At 42.2% G+C, this 15,584-nt stretch overlaps 1 protein-coding gene across 9 annotated transcripts in view; it reads left to right on the forward strand.

The window, feature by feature from the left end:
* HHAT (hedgehog acyltransferase) overlaps positions 1 to 15,584 on the forward strand; it is a 658,603-nt gene that overhangs the window by 202,722 nt on the left and 440,297 nt on the right. For all 9 annotated transcript variants that reach the window (XM_049858611.1, XM_049858614.1, XM_049858618.1 and 6 more), the window contains one exon: positions 3,757 to 3,907. In XM_049858611.1, coding sequence (XP_049714568.1) covers positions 3,757 to 3,907 — 151 coding nt within the window. The remainder of the gene's footprint in view (positions 1 to 3,756; positions 3,908 to 15,584) is intronic.

Here is a 15,584-nt window from a genome sequence, read left to right on the forward strand (position 1 = left end):
AATAGAACTACCATACAACCCAGAAATCCCACTCCTCGGAATATACCCTAGAGAAATAAGAGCCTTTACACGAACAGATACATGCACACCCATGTTTATTGCAGCTCTGTTTACAATAGCAAAAAGCTGGAAGCAACCAAGGTGTCCATCAACGGATGAATGGTTAAATTATGGTATGTTCACACAATGGAATACTACGCATCGATAAAGAACAGTGATGAATCTGTGAAACATTTCATAACATGGAGGAACCTGGAAGGCATTATGCTGACTGAAATTAGTCAGAGGCAAAAGGACAAATATTGTATAAGACTACTATTATAAGATCTTGAGAAATAGTATAAACTGAGAAGAACACATACTTTTGTGGTTGCAAGGGGGGGAGGGAGGGAGGGTGGGAGAGGGTTATTTACTGATTAGTTAGTAGATAAGAACTACTTTAGGTGAAGGAAGGACAATACTCAATACACGGAAGGTCAGCTCAACTGGACTGGACCAAAAGCAAAGAAGTTTCTGGGATAAACTGAGTGCTTCAAAGGTCAGCGGAGCAATGGCGGGGGTTTGGGGACTATGGCTTAAGGGGACTTCTAAGTCAATTGGCAAAATAATTCTATTATGAAAACATTCTGCATCCCACTTTGAAATGTGTCGTCTGGGGTCTTAAATGCTAACAAGCAGCCATCTAAGATGCATCAATTGGTCTCATCCCACCTGGATCAAAGGAAAATGAAGAACACCAAGGTCACACAATAGCTATGAGCCCAAGAGACAGAAAGGGTCCCATGAACCAGAGACTTACATCATCCTGAGACCAGAAGAACTACATGGTGCCTGGCCACAACCGTTGACTGCCCTGACAGGGAGCACAACAGAGAACCCCTGAGGGAGCAGGAGAACAGTGGGATGCAGACTGCAAATTCTCATAAAAAGACCAGACTTAATGGTGTGACTGAGACTAGAAGAATCCCGGCGGTCATGGTCCCCAAACCTTCTGTTGGCCCAGGACAGGAACCATTCCCGAAGACAACTCATCAGACATGGAAGGGACTGGACAATGGATTGGAGAGAGATGCTGACGAAGAGTGAGCTACTTGTATCAGCTGGACACTTGAGACTGTGTTGGCATCTCCTGTCTGGAGGGGAGATGAGGGGTAGAGAGGGTTAGAAACTGGCAAAATCGTCATGAAAGGAGAGACTGGAAGGAGGGAGCGGGCTGACTCACTAGGGGGAGAGTAAGTGGGAGTATGGAGTAAGGTATATATAAGCTTATATGTGACAGACTGACTTGATTTGTAAACTTTCACTTAAAGCACAGTAAAAATTATTAAAAAATAATAATAATTTGTGGACCTTCAGCAATTTCAGGAGGTAGCATATGATCAAGAACCAATGGCACTGAAGGAAGAAGTCCAAGCTGCACTGAAGGTATTGGCAAAAACCAAGGCTGCAGGAACTGACAGAATGTTGGTTGAAATGTTTCAACAAAGGAATGCAGTGCTGGAGGTGTTCACTTGTCCATGCCGAGAAATTTGGAAGATAGCTACTTGACCAACCAACTGAAAGAGATCCATATCTGTACCCATTCCAAAGAAAGGTAATCCAACAGAATGTGTAAATTATTGACCAATATCATTAATATCACATGCAAGTAAAATTTTGCTGAGATACTTCAAAAGTGCTTGCAGTAGTGCATCAACAGGTAACTGCCAGAAATTCAAGCCTGGAACAAAGAGATATCATTGCTGAAGCCAGATGGATCTTGGCTGAAAACAGAGAATACCAGAAAGATATTTACCTATTTTTTTTGAGTATGCAAAGGCCTTCGACTGTGTGGATCATAACAAATTATGGATAATGTTGCAAAGAATGAGAATTCCATGTCACTTAGTTGTGCTTATATGGAACCTGTGCATAGACCAAGAGGCAGTCATTTGAATAAAGCAAGGGGATATTGTATGGTTTAAAATCAGGATAGATGTACATCAGGGTTGTATCTTTTCACCATACTTATTCAATCTGTATGCTGAGAAAATAATGCTAGAAGCTGGACTATATAAAAAAGAGCTGGATATAAGAATTGGATGAAGGCTTATTAACAACCTGTGTTTTGCTGATGACACAACCTTGTTAACTGAAAGCCAAGAGGACTTGAAACACTTAACTGCTGAAGGTCAAAAACTACAGCTTTCAGTATGGATTACATCTCAACATAAAGGAAACAAAAATCCTCACAAATGGACCAATAAGCAATATCATGATAAATGGAGAAAAGATGGAAGTTGTCAAGGATTTCATTTTACTTGGATTCACAATCAACACCCAGGAAAGCAGCAGTCAAGAAATAAGACTATGTATTGCATTAAGCAAATCTGCTGCAAAAAATGTCTTTAAGGTGTTAAAAAGCAAAGATGTCACTTTGAGGACTAAGGTGCATCTGACCCAAGCCATGGTATTTTCATTTGCGTCACATGCATGCAAAAGCTGGACAATGAATAAGGAAGACCAAAGAAGAATTGATGCCTTTGAATTATAGTGTTGGTGAAAAATGTTGAATATACCGTGGACTGCCGGAAAGAACGAACAGATCTGTCTTGGAAGAGGCATAGCCAGAATGCTCCTTAGAGGCGATGATGGTGAGAATTCCTCTCACATTGGACATGTTATCAGGAGGGACCAGTCCCTTATCAGGAGAAAGACATCATGCTTAGTAAAGTAGCGGGTCAATGAAAAAAAGGAAGACCTTCAATGACATGGATTGACACAGTGGCTACAACAATGGGCTTAAGTATAGCAACAGTTGTGAGGATGGCGCAGCACTGGGCAGTGTTTCGTACTGGGCGTAGGGTTGCTATGAGTTGGGAACGACTCGATAGTACCTAACAACAACACTTGCCTTGGTCAAGGGATCCCACTCAGTGTCATAGCTTTCCACTGAAAATGCTTTCATGGTTTAATTTAATGCTTTATCTGGTTGTGGCTTCTTAAGTGTAAAAATTGATTTTGTTTGTGTGGTGTTCTTGGTATTGGTCGTTCAGGCTAGACATACTAGAGAGGACCACCTGGTGGCAGTAATAGGTCGCTAGTCATTTGAGCAATTATTTTATTAGCCTAACAGTCAACCTTTGGGGCAACTTACAGAGTATTTTGGTGGGGGGTGGGGTGAGGTGGGAGTGTTGCTTCTTGACTAGAGAGAAGTGGTCTATCAAAGTAATCATTCTTATCCTGGAGCCCATGCCCTCCATCTACCTCCTGGAACAAATAGGTCAAAGCTGCTGGCTAGGAAACCCTAGTAGAGATGGTTGTTGGTATAGTGCCCTGGGCCCCAGCAGGAGAGAGGTGGGGCTCTTGGGGGCATTGTGCACCTGGAAAGGGGTGACTCCTGTCTAGAGGCTGCCCCCTCCCACAGTGCAGGGCCCTCATGTAGGATTGAAAGGATTTGGGAAAGATTTTCCTTTCTAATGTTTTTTTAAATGCAATTAATGTATATATTAATATATTAAAAATACATATTTTTTTTCTTAGTATCATTAAAAGCATGACTGCTAAAAGATCCGGCTGGCTGTCAACATTAATAAAGGAGATTGCAGTATTTGTTAATTCAGAAATTTCATTGATCAGAACCCATGTGGGATGCTTTTTTAATATGTGAGGTGAGGGGAAGAAGAAGTAGGCAGAGAAGCAGGAGCAGGTGGTATAGTTCCTGGAATGTTGCCCCACCTCCTGTCAGTGTGTCTAATGGGTCTGTTTGTCTTTCAGGAGGACTGGCGTTGGCTCAAGTGCTCTTTTTCTATGTGAAGTACTTGGTGCTCTTTGGCATCCCAGCTCTGCTCATGCGCCTGGATGGACTCAAACCACCTCCCCTGCCACGATGTGTGAGCACCATGTTCAGCTTTAGGGGAATGTGGAGGTCAGTGGCTTGGCTTATTAAAGTCCTTCATGGGTGTCTGGTGGGAAGAGTCACAGATTGGCTGGCTTCAAAAGGCTTGGGCTAAGGCTATTTCTTTGCTTCTCGCTCAAGCCAGATTTGGCACTCCAGTTTCTTCATCTTGCTGACAGGGTGACAATCCATGCCTCTGAGTCTCTCAAAAATATCATCAGGCTATGAAGATATGTGAGATGAACTTTCCTGCAAAGTTGGTGTACATTTTAAATGTACGGAAGGTTATGTTTGGAGTGGTTTCTTATGAACTTGGGACATGCTACCATATATTGATTATTTTATTCTTTATTTTTCTTTGGAATGACACCTGTATATGTGGGGCTGTAGATTAAAAAAAAAAAAAAGGACTTGGGATAATAACATAGGCCAGTGCTGCCATTTACTAGGCAATTTACCAAATCTCTCTGTTTTAGTTTTCTTACCTCTTAAATGGGAATAATAATACCACCACCCATTTCAGAGAATTGTTTTGAAGATTAAATAAGCTTGTAAAGCATCTGGCACATAGCAGATGTTTACAGATGTTGGATTTTACCATTATATTATTCTTGTACTTGCCACACATTTCTAGACAGATGCTTTTTCTGAGTTTTGTCACTGTTTTTTGATTTTGTCTCATAAACGTATTGTTGGCCTGGAATTTTTGTCCCAAAAGATCCCTCAGCCCCCCTACCGTTTCTGATAGTTGTTCTCCAGATGGGTTTGCTTGCTGTCATGTTTTTCTTGTCCAGTATGTAACGAGTGACAGGATTGCTTTGCATTGCATACCAAATGTAAGTACCTCAGGGTGGACACTTGCATGGCCCTCCAGAGTTAGTGCCTGCTTAAATTTTGTACTCTGGTTACCTTCACCTGCTCAGAATTGCGATACTGGGTCCATCTGTGGCTCATTCAGTCATATATTTCATCTCTGTGAGTAGATACCTGGTCTTACATTGGGGAAGAGCTTGGTGAATATTGTCATATCTAATGTTGTTATTTGCCTATGGAAGCAGCAGTTAAGAAATCAAATGACATATTCCATTGGGTATATCTGTGGCAAAAGACCTTTTTAAAGTTCTAGAAAGCAATGCTGTCACTTTGATGATTTTGGTGAACCTGACCCAAGCCATGGTCTTTTCAGTCATTTGATATGCATGTGAAAACTAGACAATGGAAAAAGAAGACAGAAGAATTGATGCATTTGAATTGTGGTGTTGTTAAAGAATATTGAATATATCATGGACTGCCAGAAGAACAAACAAATCAGTCTTAAACCCAGTGCCGGTCTTAGAAAATATAAAACCAGAATGCTCCTTAGAAGAGAGGGTGGTGAAACTTTGTCTTGCTAACTTTGGACAGGTCATCAGGAAAAACCAATCACTAGGAAAGGACATTATGTTTGATAAAGTAGAAAGTCAGCAAAAATGAGGGAAATCCTCCATGAGATGGATTGACACAATAGCCACAAAAAAATGGGCTCAAACATATCAAAGACCATGGAGATGGCACAGGACCAAGCAATGTTTCGTTCTATTATATTAAAGTCTCCATGAATCAGAGCTGGCTTGACGCAACTAAAAACAATAACAAATGTTGCTATCATTGTAGAGAAATAATTTTCACCAGAGCTTTCTGCAACAAAGGGATTTTTATGGTGACATATCAGGAAAAAAAAAAAAATTTTTTTTTTTTTAATCGGAAAACAAAACGGTAAATTGGCTGCAAGCACTCGGGCTCTAAACAGGCTAAAATTCAAAGTACAATCTATAAGTACTTTTTATACAATTTTGACAAGTGCCGATTCATTATGAGTAAATTACTTACAGACTCTGATTGGTTAAGATAAAGAACTAAGATCATGATTGGGTGACCTTTTCTTGTTTTTCTTTTCTCATAATTTGGTCTCTTGGCTTAGGGGTCTTGGGTCTGTCATATGATGGTTGTTTTTTATTTGTTATGTGGGCTACTTATGATATTGGGTAGGTCTTTAACTCGCTTCCTGGAATAAATTGTTCTTTTTTTTTGGTATGCATGCCCACTGTCCATTGAACTGGTTAGAATACTCTGTCCTGCTCCTTTATGTAGTTTCCTAGTTTTTAAGTTTTTCAGATTCTTTTTTTTTTTTTGGTTTTTCAGATTCTAACAAATTGGTCTTTTGTGGTTTTGGTCTGCTGTGGTTAGGTTCACCCTCTATCAATATTAAAAAGGTGAGGATAACACTCAACCTCCTCGTTTTCTATGCTCATTTATCGATGCTGAATTTAAGCCTTACCTAAACTCATGTTAATCCAGTTTGCTTCTTGGAGTTAGAAATTCCATATGGTTATTAAAAGGAGTGTCAAGTAGTTGCTTTGATTTGTCTTTAACTGCTTCATTGAATATCATAGGTCGTCCTGTTTTAATGGCAAGGTTGGGGGATGCTAGCATAGAGGTTCTTACTAGGAGGCCAAGGAGTGGTTCTTGTTTAAAAAGTGAGCATGGTTGGAAGGCTGTTAACTTTTGACCTACTCATAAGAGTCATTTATGGAATAAGTGGGTCAGAACTCAGCATGATTTGGGAAGGTGTCACAAAGTGTCTCACGTGAGCATAGTGTGGCCCCCTCTGCCTACTCTGGGTGAGGGCTTGCATTAATGAATTTCTTGGGAAGCACATTCTCCTAAAGGGCTTCTCCAGTGTCACCTGGCATAATAAAAACCCATGACTCTCAGGCAGGCCTGCTAGCTCCAGGCTTCTGGTCCATAATTACCAACCCATTGATTGTTACAAGAGGCAGTTAGACAGCTGACTGTATTTAACACTTATAATGGTTGTCCTCTTGTCCTTTATTTATTTTTCCAAGGTCCTCAGTTGTAAATATATCACAGAGGTGGAGAAAGCACGTCCACTGAGACTGTAGTCGTTTTCTTGATTAGAGCTATACCTTCTCCTCCCTCTCAGTTAAAGTTTTAAGACAAATGTGGGCAAGAGATTAATCATGGAAATTTACCCTGCGGAAATTGCTCTGGGGTGACTCCTTGTAGTGACGTGCTTCTAAAGGGAGGTACCTACAATGGCATGTGACAGAGTCGCAAACATGGTCTTACCTGGGAGTGATCTAAACTCCTATCCTGGCTTCTTTTAGCATTTACAGGTATTCAAAAAAAAAAAAAAAAACCATTGCCATTGAGTCAATTCTGACTCATAGAAACCCTATAGGGCAGAGTAGAAATGCCCCACAGGGTTTCCAAGGAGTACCTGGTGGATTTGAACTGCCAAACTTTTGGTAAGCAGCTGTAGCTGTTAACTGCTACGCTACCAGGGTTTCCAGGTACAGGTATAGGTTTTAACCTTTCGCATTAATGTTTTGTTGAAACTTCTTAAAGGGTTTCCCAGTTTGTCATTAGACTTAGAAACATCTGGGTCTTCATTCTTTGTATACAATAGTCATTCCACATTAAGTAGTTGAATTTAGGAAGGAAGATTAACTCTCTCTGAGCTATACTACACAATTTAAGGCTCATGAAAAGTAGTTTCTTAATTAAAAAGGAATAAAATTATAGATTATCTTTTGTGCTATTTGCAAATGCTCTTTTGTCCTTATAAGGAGGTTCACCATATTCATATTGAGGATCTGGTAGCACAACCCTGACTCTCGTCCTGGTCCCTATTCTCTAAACTTTTCCCTGTAAGAATGTGTATCAGCATCCCCACGTGTCCTCAGTGTCTTACCGGTGGACATGCATGCTAAGCCATACCAAGCCTGAGGTTAGCAGGAGAAAGGCTAACTAGATGCAGAGCATACACAGCTGAGAAAGTCCACTAGGGCTGTTTTAATGAAGTACGGATCATGGAGCTGTTGGCAGTGGGCCCACTGTGTCTGGGATCTAATAAAATTGACTAGAAATTGGATTTAAATTTTTTTAAGAATTAATGATTCATTTTGTTTGGCCACCTTTAAGTAGTCACAGACTGATTCTCCTTCCTAGCACGATAAAGATGATCTTGACACCAGAGCTATTTTATAGCCAAAGTCAAGTTACATATTTAGCCCACCTCTAGTAAGTGGTCAGAAAGTCAACTTATCGACCATAAGAACGAAGGTTTGCTTCCCATTTCTCTAGTGTGTGTGACAGTCAGAAAAACTGACATCTGGCTTTGAGTTTCAGCTCTGGCGTCCTATGGGCTGACCATTAGAGACCTCACTAAGCTCAGTAAGGTGACTGGGAAGTTTGGAGCGTGTAGAGTTTTGAATTTCTATTTATATCTAACTTGATGTTAATATTTCTGAGCCATCTGTTGAGGCATTGCTGCAGACAGGGAAACATTTTCTCTTTCTAGATTTAGGTCTGAGAAGAATTTAGTCATGAGTAGATGTGGATTAGTCGTGAGTAGATGAGGAGTCCCTGGGTACTGCAAATGGTTAACGCGCTTGGCTGCTAACCAAATGTTGGCAGTTCCAGCCCACTCAGAGTGCCTCTCAGAAGAAAGGCCTGGCAATCTACTTCCAAGAAATTAGCCTTTGAAAACCCCGTAGAACACAGTTCTACTCTGATACACATGGGGTCACCATGAGTCAGAGTTTACTTGTAGCAGCTGGCTTAGATATGGGAGCTGGTGATGGAAATTATTCCATTGGGCCATGGCAGCCAGTCATACAGTGATACAAAGGGAATAGATTTTTAAGCAGTCTTTGGAAATTGTTAAATGGTTACCCAAACTTCTAGAAAATTCACCCTGAATTAAGTTTAAAATTGATTATGGGAGATGAACTTTTAGCCTCCCATTTTAAAGATCTGTACATTCTCGGACACTGTGCAGACTGATTGCACCATCTTTCAGTCCATTTAGCAGTGAGGGAAAACTTGAAGCCAGCAGCCTGCTGTGTCAGAGGAGCCTTAGCTCTATGTTACAGATGAAATCAGCCATCTGCAGGGAGATAATATTTCTTGACATGGTAGTTCAAATTGACAATGAAAAGTTGCTCCTCGCCTGGAGGCCCAAACCCAAAAGTTTGGACCTGATGGGTTTTTTTTTTTTTTTCCCTCTTAGCTCTTCTCTTTCATATAATGACTGCTCAGATATTTGCAGGCATTAAAAGACCCCAAGGGGTATGTGTATTATTGCTTGGATAGTTTTTCTGTGTCTTATGAACCTGAAAAATTGATAATTTTCTGCTTAATTTTTAGGTGTCATATTCTAATTTCAGTGACCTGAGATCTGTAATGAACATCTATTGTCAGGAGTCATTCAAGATGACATTGCGTGTCCAAAGTTCCAAATTAGAAATCTGATCATGTTGCCCGATTTCATTTCTAGCTATGGAAGCAAAGTGTGTTAAGGCTAGAATTTCCCATGGTGGCTGGTGAGTTATGGGTCAATTTCAATTATCTAAGGAATCTTGCCCAGCTTGCCCTCTACATTTCTTGAATTATGATGTGCTCAGGTCTTCACAGGCAAATTCATATATCATTGCTTATCCCAGAAGAACCTGGGTGCTCTTGGTGGCTGCTACACCTTAATATCCCATCTTTGTGGTGGGATGCAGAGGGGCCTGAGCACCTTCTTTTAGTGAGGCATCAATTACATGGGCTGTTAGGTCAATAGAGAATGTAGGTCTCTATCTGGAGAGTTGGTCCAGGAATATGGTAGATGATAAAAACCAGTTATACAAACTGCTGGCTTTGCATTAGGTCTGTTTTGAATCATGTGTAGCCTCAAATTGCAGGGCAAGGTGGCAGGCATGGCATTGGTGAGATATGCAGTGTATTTACCAGCATTGTGGGGTAGAAAGCAGGGGGCAAGTTTAACATAAGGAGGATATAAAGGAGAAAAGTTAGGACAGGTGCTGTTAGTAAGAGTTTACTGTTTTTGGAGGCATCCTAGTGACTAAGAGCTTGCTAGCTGTGTGACTTCGCATAAATAATTTAAATTCTCTGGGCCAATGTTCTCATCTCTAAAATGGGGATAATAATAGCACTTGCCTCATAGGGGTGATATGAGGATTGATTGAGCCTGACATATAATGGGTCCTTAGGAAGTGACAGCTTCTTACTTTTTTAAAAATTTGTTCTGAAAGATCTAACAAAGCCAAAGGTGGTTGAGAGGTCAGGCTGGCAGATGGCCTGGGTTGGGGAAGCAGTGGCCAGTGACAGGACTGAGAAGCAAAGGTTCCATGCCAGCTCTGAGCTCGAGGTAAGAAAATTCAGAGATAGCGCCTGTCTTACTGTTTTTCTGGTGAAACAGAACCAGTGATAAAGATAGTGTGGTGCGATGGATTGCTTTTATATGACTTTTCTCTCCATGGTCTTGTAACTCCCACCAAAAGAGTGGGTGACACTATGCAACTGAGGTGCTTGTGGCCCATCAAAGGGATTGGATAGCTTCCTAATAAGTAAATAAGGTGCATTGCACACTTGTGGGGGTGGGACCATGCACATAAGGTGTATAAAAACTTAACAAGGGGATTGGTCAGTTTTGCTATCTCGCCAAGCTTAAAAGAGAACCAATTCTGATGCAGAGAGGGGACCTGACTACCACCAAGAAGAAGACACAGGAGTGTAGTGCATCCTTTGGACTTGGGATCCCTGTGCTGAGACCCTCCTCCCTCAGGAGACAGAGAGAAAGAGGTGTAACACCAATGATGGCAAGATGGTGAGCAGCAGCGGCAGAGAAATGGCAGCAGCAGAGGCAGCAGAACCCAGAGACAGGCAAGAGACTTGCTGGTGGAGTGGAGTGCCTCTGGGCACATGGCAGTGGGAAGTTAGGCTCACTAACCCCAGCAAGAGAGCTGAGTGCCTTGGCGGAGTGCCTCCAGGGCCTTATCAGCACAGCTAAAAGAGCTTGGTAACACTTGCCCAAGCAGGGGAGAGGCCAAGGGGGTAGACAGAGTCATGCCTGTAGGCTCAGTTGAGGGGAGATTGTCCCGATTGAAGAACTGTTTCCTGACTGTTCCTGAACCTGTTACTTCCCTAATGAACACCATAATCATGAATATTGTGTGTTTCAAGGCAACAAATTACTGAAAACAGTAGAGAAGTAGAGAGTGCTGTGGGAGGGATGGTTGGTGTCAAAATTGGTAAAGAAGTTTAGAGGGTGGAGGCATGTTTGATCTCTGCCTCATAGGAATCAGCCTTGGGCTGCTGATACTGATAATGATTCTCTTCCCTTCCTCATGAAGTTAGAGGAGGTCAGATGATGCCTCCCTGCCGCACTGTTTTTTACAGATAGGTAGATAAATAGGTAACATAGATATTTACTTCAAAAAGTGGCTGACGTGATTGTGTGTGTGGGAAGGCGGCAGGGTCTGGCAAATTCAAGATCCATAAGTCAGGTATCAGGCTGGGACTCTTACAGGCTTATGTCCCAAAATCCATAGGATAGGTGATGAGAAGAGTGAAGCGTAAAAGTGTTCAGGCAAAATGTCTATTTATAGTCTGAAGGCAGAATACTCCCTAGGGAAACTCCCTTTTTGCTCTTAAGGCCTTCAGCTAATTACCTGAGGCCCACTACATGATGGAAGTAATTCGCTTTACTTGAGGTCAACTGATTTAATCATATGTAACTAACTACTTGGTAACAGCAACTAGACCAGTGTTTGACCAAACAACTGGGTGTCATAGTCTAGCCAAGTTGACACATAAAATTAACCATCACAGGGACTATGATGGGAAAGTCAAAGGCTTGGTGAAGTCACTTTCCTCTCAGTTTTCTCATGTGTTTAATGAAAAACTAGGAACAGAATCTTGTCACTAGAAGATGTCTACATTCCCTTCTAGTTCTATCTTACTCTAAGTCCCAACCACATCAGATGGGGATGACTACCAGTATCACGGGCTGAACTCCCCTGTTGGTACTCATGTAATTGGAAAGTTACTTAACCTCCTTATGCCTCAGTTTTCTGAGGTATTAAAATAGAACTAATCATAACACGTGCCTTCTGGGTTGTTGAGAGGGTATGATCGTTAAGGTTGTGTGTCAGCTTAGCTGGGCCATGATTCTCAGTGGTTTGGCAGTTATGATGTAGTTTTGTTACCAATTGCCAATCTGACACAAAGGGTCCTTGTCTTTTCCCCAGTAAGAATACACACAAAAGACAAACTTTATCTTCACCAAGCTTTATTTTGCTTGAGTCAAGCAAAAGAAGTCAGGGGGATCTAAGCCTCTCCAAAAGACTGACTCGAAAAGGGAAGCAAGGCCAGGGCTTATTTGGGTTTGGTGGAGACAAAAGAGTTATGAATATTTAGTGGGCTTCTTTCAAGGGGCGGGTACGTCTCAGAATGATGGTGCATGTTAATTAGGTTGCGCCCATCTAGAATCTAAGATGGAACCCGCTGATATTCAAGATGGAGTCCTCTCAGCAGCCCTTAGCTTCACTTATTATGGGATATAGTGCACTCGCACTTGGTCTTTGGTACTACATTGCCATCTTCGGAGGGCTAAGGAAGGTCAAACAGCAGTCACACTCTGCTCCTCTGCACATATAAAGCCTGCAAAGGAGGAGGGGACTAGAAAGACACTAAGAAGGAGATAGTAATTCTCAGGCTGCCCCAATCCTATCTCATGTTGACAGGGTGGGTTCCTGTTTACCCAATTTCTAGATGGTACTCTTTTTAAAAGCTCTTTTGTTCCACCGGGAAACCCTGGTGGCGTAGTGGTTAAGTGCTATGGCTGCTAACCAAAAGGTTGGCAGTTCAAATCCGCCAGGCACTCCTTGGAAACTCTATGGGGCAGTTCTACTCTGTGCTATAGGGTCGCTATGAGTCAGAATCGATTCGACGGCAGTGGGTTTGGTTTTTTTGTTTTTTTATTCCACCAGCACAGTTAACCCTCTCTGTCTCATGATAGGGTGTGGTTCCAGTTTACCCAACTTCTGGATGATAATTTTTTAAAAGTTCTTTTGTTCAGCCACTGGCACAGTTAACCCTATCTGTCTCAGTTTGGCAGTTGTAAAATGAGGTAATCACTTCCATGATGAGATCTGATATAATGTGATCACCTCCATCATGGTATCTTCTGTGAGTAGCCAGTCAGTTGAAAGGGAGTTTCCTTGGGGGTTTGGCCTGCATCGAACATAGGTGGCCTTTCTAGCAGGGCTTGTGGGCTTTTGCTTGTTCTGGATGCTGCAGCTGGGTCCTGTTCATCTAGTCTCTGGTTCTTGGGACTTGAACTAGCAGCTTACCTGCAGTCTTGCCTGCCAATCTTGGGATTCGTCAGTCTCTGCAGCCTGTGAGCTAGAGCCCTGCCATCTGACCTGCTGATCTTGGGTTTGCTAGCCTCTGTGCCTACATGAATCGGGAGAATCCTCCAGCTTCTCCTGATTGGGATGTTCCAACCTCTACAACTGCGTGAGCCATTTCCTTGATATAAATCTCTATATATTTATATGCTTAACTGGTTTTGCTTCTCTAGAGAACCCAGCCTAAAACAGAGGGTTAAATTAGCTCATGTACTAAAGCACTGAACACAAGACAGGCACACTGCAGAAATGCAGCTTCTCCTGATTGGGATGTTCCAAACTCTACAACTGCGTGAGCCATTTCCTTGATATAAATCTCTAAATATTTATACGCTTAACTGGTTTTGTTTCTCTAGAGAACCCAGCCTAAGACAGAGGGTTAAATTAGCTCATGTACTGAAGCACTGAACACAAGACAGGCACACTGCAGAAATGTTAGCTAATAATCACAATTACAGATATGAGTGTTAATTTTGCACCTCTTGTTTGTTTGCTTGTTTGTCTTTTAATTTCAAGAAAAGAAAGACATAATAGGATGGGTAGTTGAAGGAGGTGGAAGATTGTAGGAGTGGGTGGTAATATGCAGAAAGCATGGATTTCAAATTGGAAGCATGTTGTTGTTGTTGTTCGGTGCCGTCAAGTTGGTTATGACTCATAGTGACCCTGTGTACAACAGAACGAAACACTGCCCAGTCCTGCACCATACTCATGATCGTTGTTATGCTTGAGCCCATTGTTGCAGCTACTGTATCAATCTATCACGTTGAGCGTTTTCCTCATTTTCACTGATCCTTTACTTTACCAAGCATGATGTCCTTCTCTAGGGACCGATTCCTCCTAAAAACATGTCTTCCTTAATCTCTACAAGTGTGACCCCTTCCACACCCCTAGGGAACTCTTCTTAATTACTCTAGCTTGGGAACAGCTTCCAACTACTTGACATTTGCATTAGCTCACATTTTTAGGTACTTCTCTTAGTCAACGCTTCCCTCTCCTAATTCCATCTCAGTAGGCTGAGAAATTGTGTTTGCTATCTCCTATTCTTCTAACATTCATATGTCAAAATCCCCTTACTTTTAGACTCCCATAAATCAAAGTGGAAAGGGAATATCAAGTTGAGGCAAATATTATGAATCATCATTAATTTTTGCTTCCTGGATTTATTTTTACAGTCAGGGCCTGATAGTTAGTATGTCCTTGTCTTAGTCATCTAGTGCTGCTATAACAGAATGCCACAAGTGGATGGCTTCAACTAAGAGAAATTTATTCTCTCATGGTCTAGTAGGCTACAAGTTCAAATTCAGGGTGTCAGCTCCAGGGGAAGGTTTTCTCTCTCTGTCAGCTCTGGAGGAAGGTCCTTGTCATCAGTCTTCCCTGGATCTGGGGGCATCTCAGTGCTGGACTCTAGGTCCAAAGGACGCGCTATACTCCTGGTTCCTTGGCCTCTCGGCTGCTTGGGCCTCACACCTGCATCTGCCCTGCTGGGACAAGTGTTACAGAGCTCTGTAGCTCCACCCATAAGTGCCTGGAGGCACCCCACTCTGCCAGTAAATTTCGGTTGGAAGGCACTCAGTTCTCTTGCTTCATGGATCGGCAAGCCTACCTCCACCGATAAGTGTCTGGAGGCACCCTACTCTGCCAGGAAGCCTCCTGTGCGTAGGTACTGAGCTCTTTTGCTCTGTGGGTTGGATCCACCACTATCTGGCACTGGTCTCCTGGTTCTGCTACTGCCGGTCCTTTGCTGCTGCTGATCCCCTGCTGCCCCCAGTCCTCTGTTGCTGCCGGTACTTACCATCTGTTTCATCTCTAGTGTTAACAGTTCTCTTCACTTCCTTCTATCCGTTCACAGTTTCAAAACTCCTTCCACATGTTAGGTAACTGTTAAAACCGTACTCTACTCTTGGTACCAAAGTCTGTCTTAGTCATCTAGTGCTGCTATAACAGAAGTACCACAAGTAGATGGCTTCAACAAAGAGAAATTTATTCTCTCACGGTCTAGTAGGATTCCTTGGATCTGGGAGCATCTCAGCAAAGGAGCCTCAGGTCCAAGGGGCGCACTCTGCCCCCAGCACTGCTTTTTTGGTGGTATGTGGTCCCCATGTCTTTCTGCTCACTTGTCTCCTTTGTGTCTCAAAAGAGATTGGCTTAAGACACTATCTATTCTTGTAGATCTCATCAGTATAACTGCCGCCAATCCATTTTATTACATTGTGGTAATAGAATTTACAACACATAGGGAAATCACATCAGATGACAAAATGATAGACAGTCATACAATACTGGAAATCATGACCTAGCCAAGTTGACAGATATTTTTGGGGGACACAATTCTATCCATGACAGTCCTCTTCTCTATTTTCTCCTTGTGTGGAAGATTTTTCCAATTCATGTACAGCTCTCAGGTCAAGATTTTAGAGTAAGAAGCAGTTTGATGCAAACACCACCAG

Source organism: Elephas maximus, chromosome 18 (assembly GCF_024166365.1).
Source record: "Elephas maximus indicus isolate mEleMax1 chromosome 18, mEleMax1 primary haplotype, whole genome shotgun sequence".
NCBI classification, from domain to species: Eukaryota; Metazoa; Chordata; class Mammalia; order Proboscidea; family Elephantidae; genus Elephas; species Elephas maximus.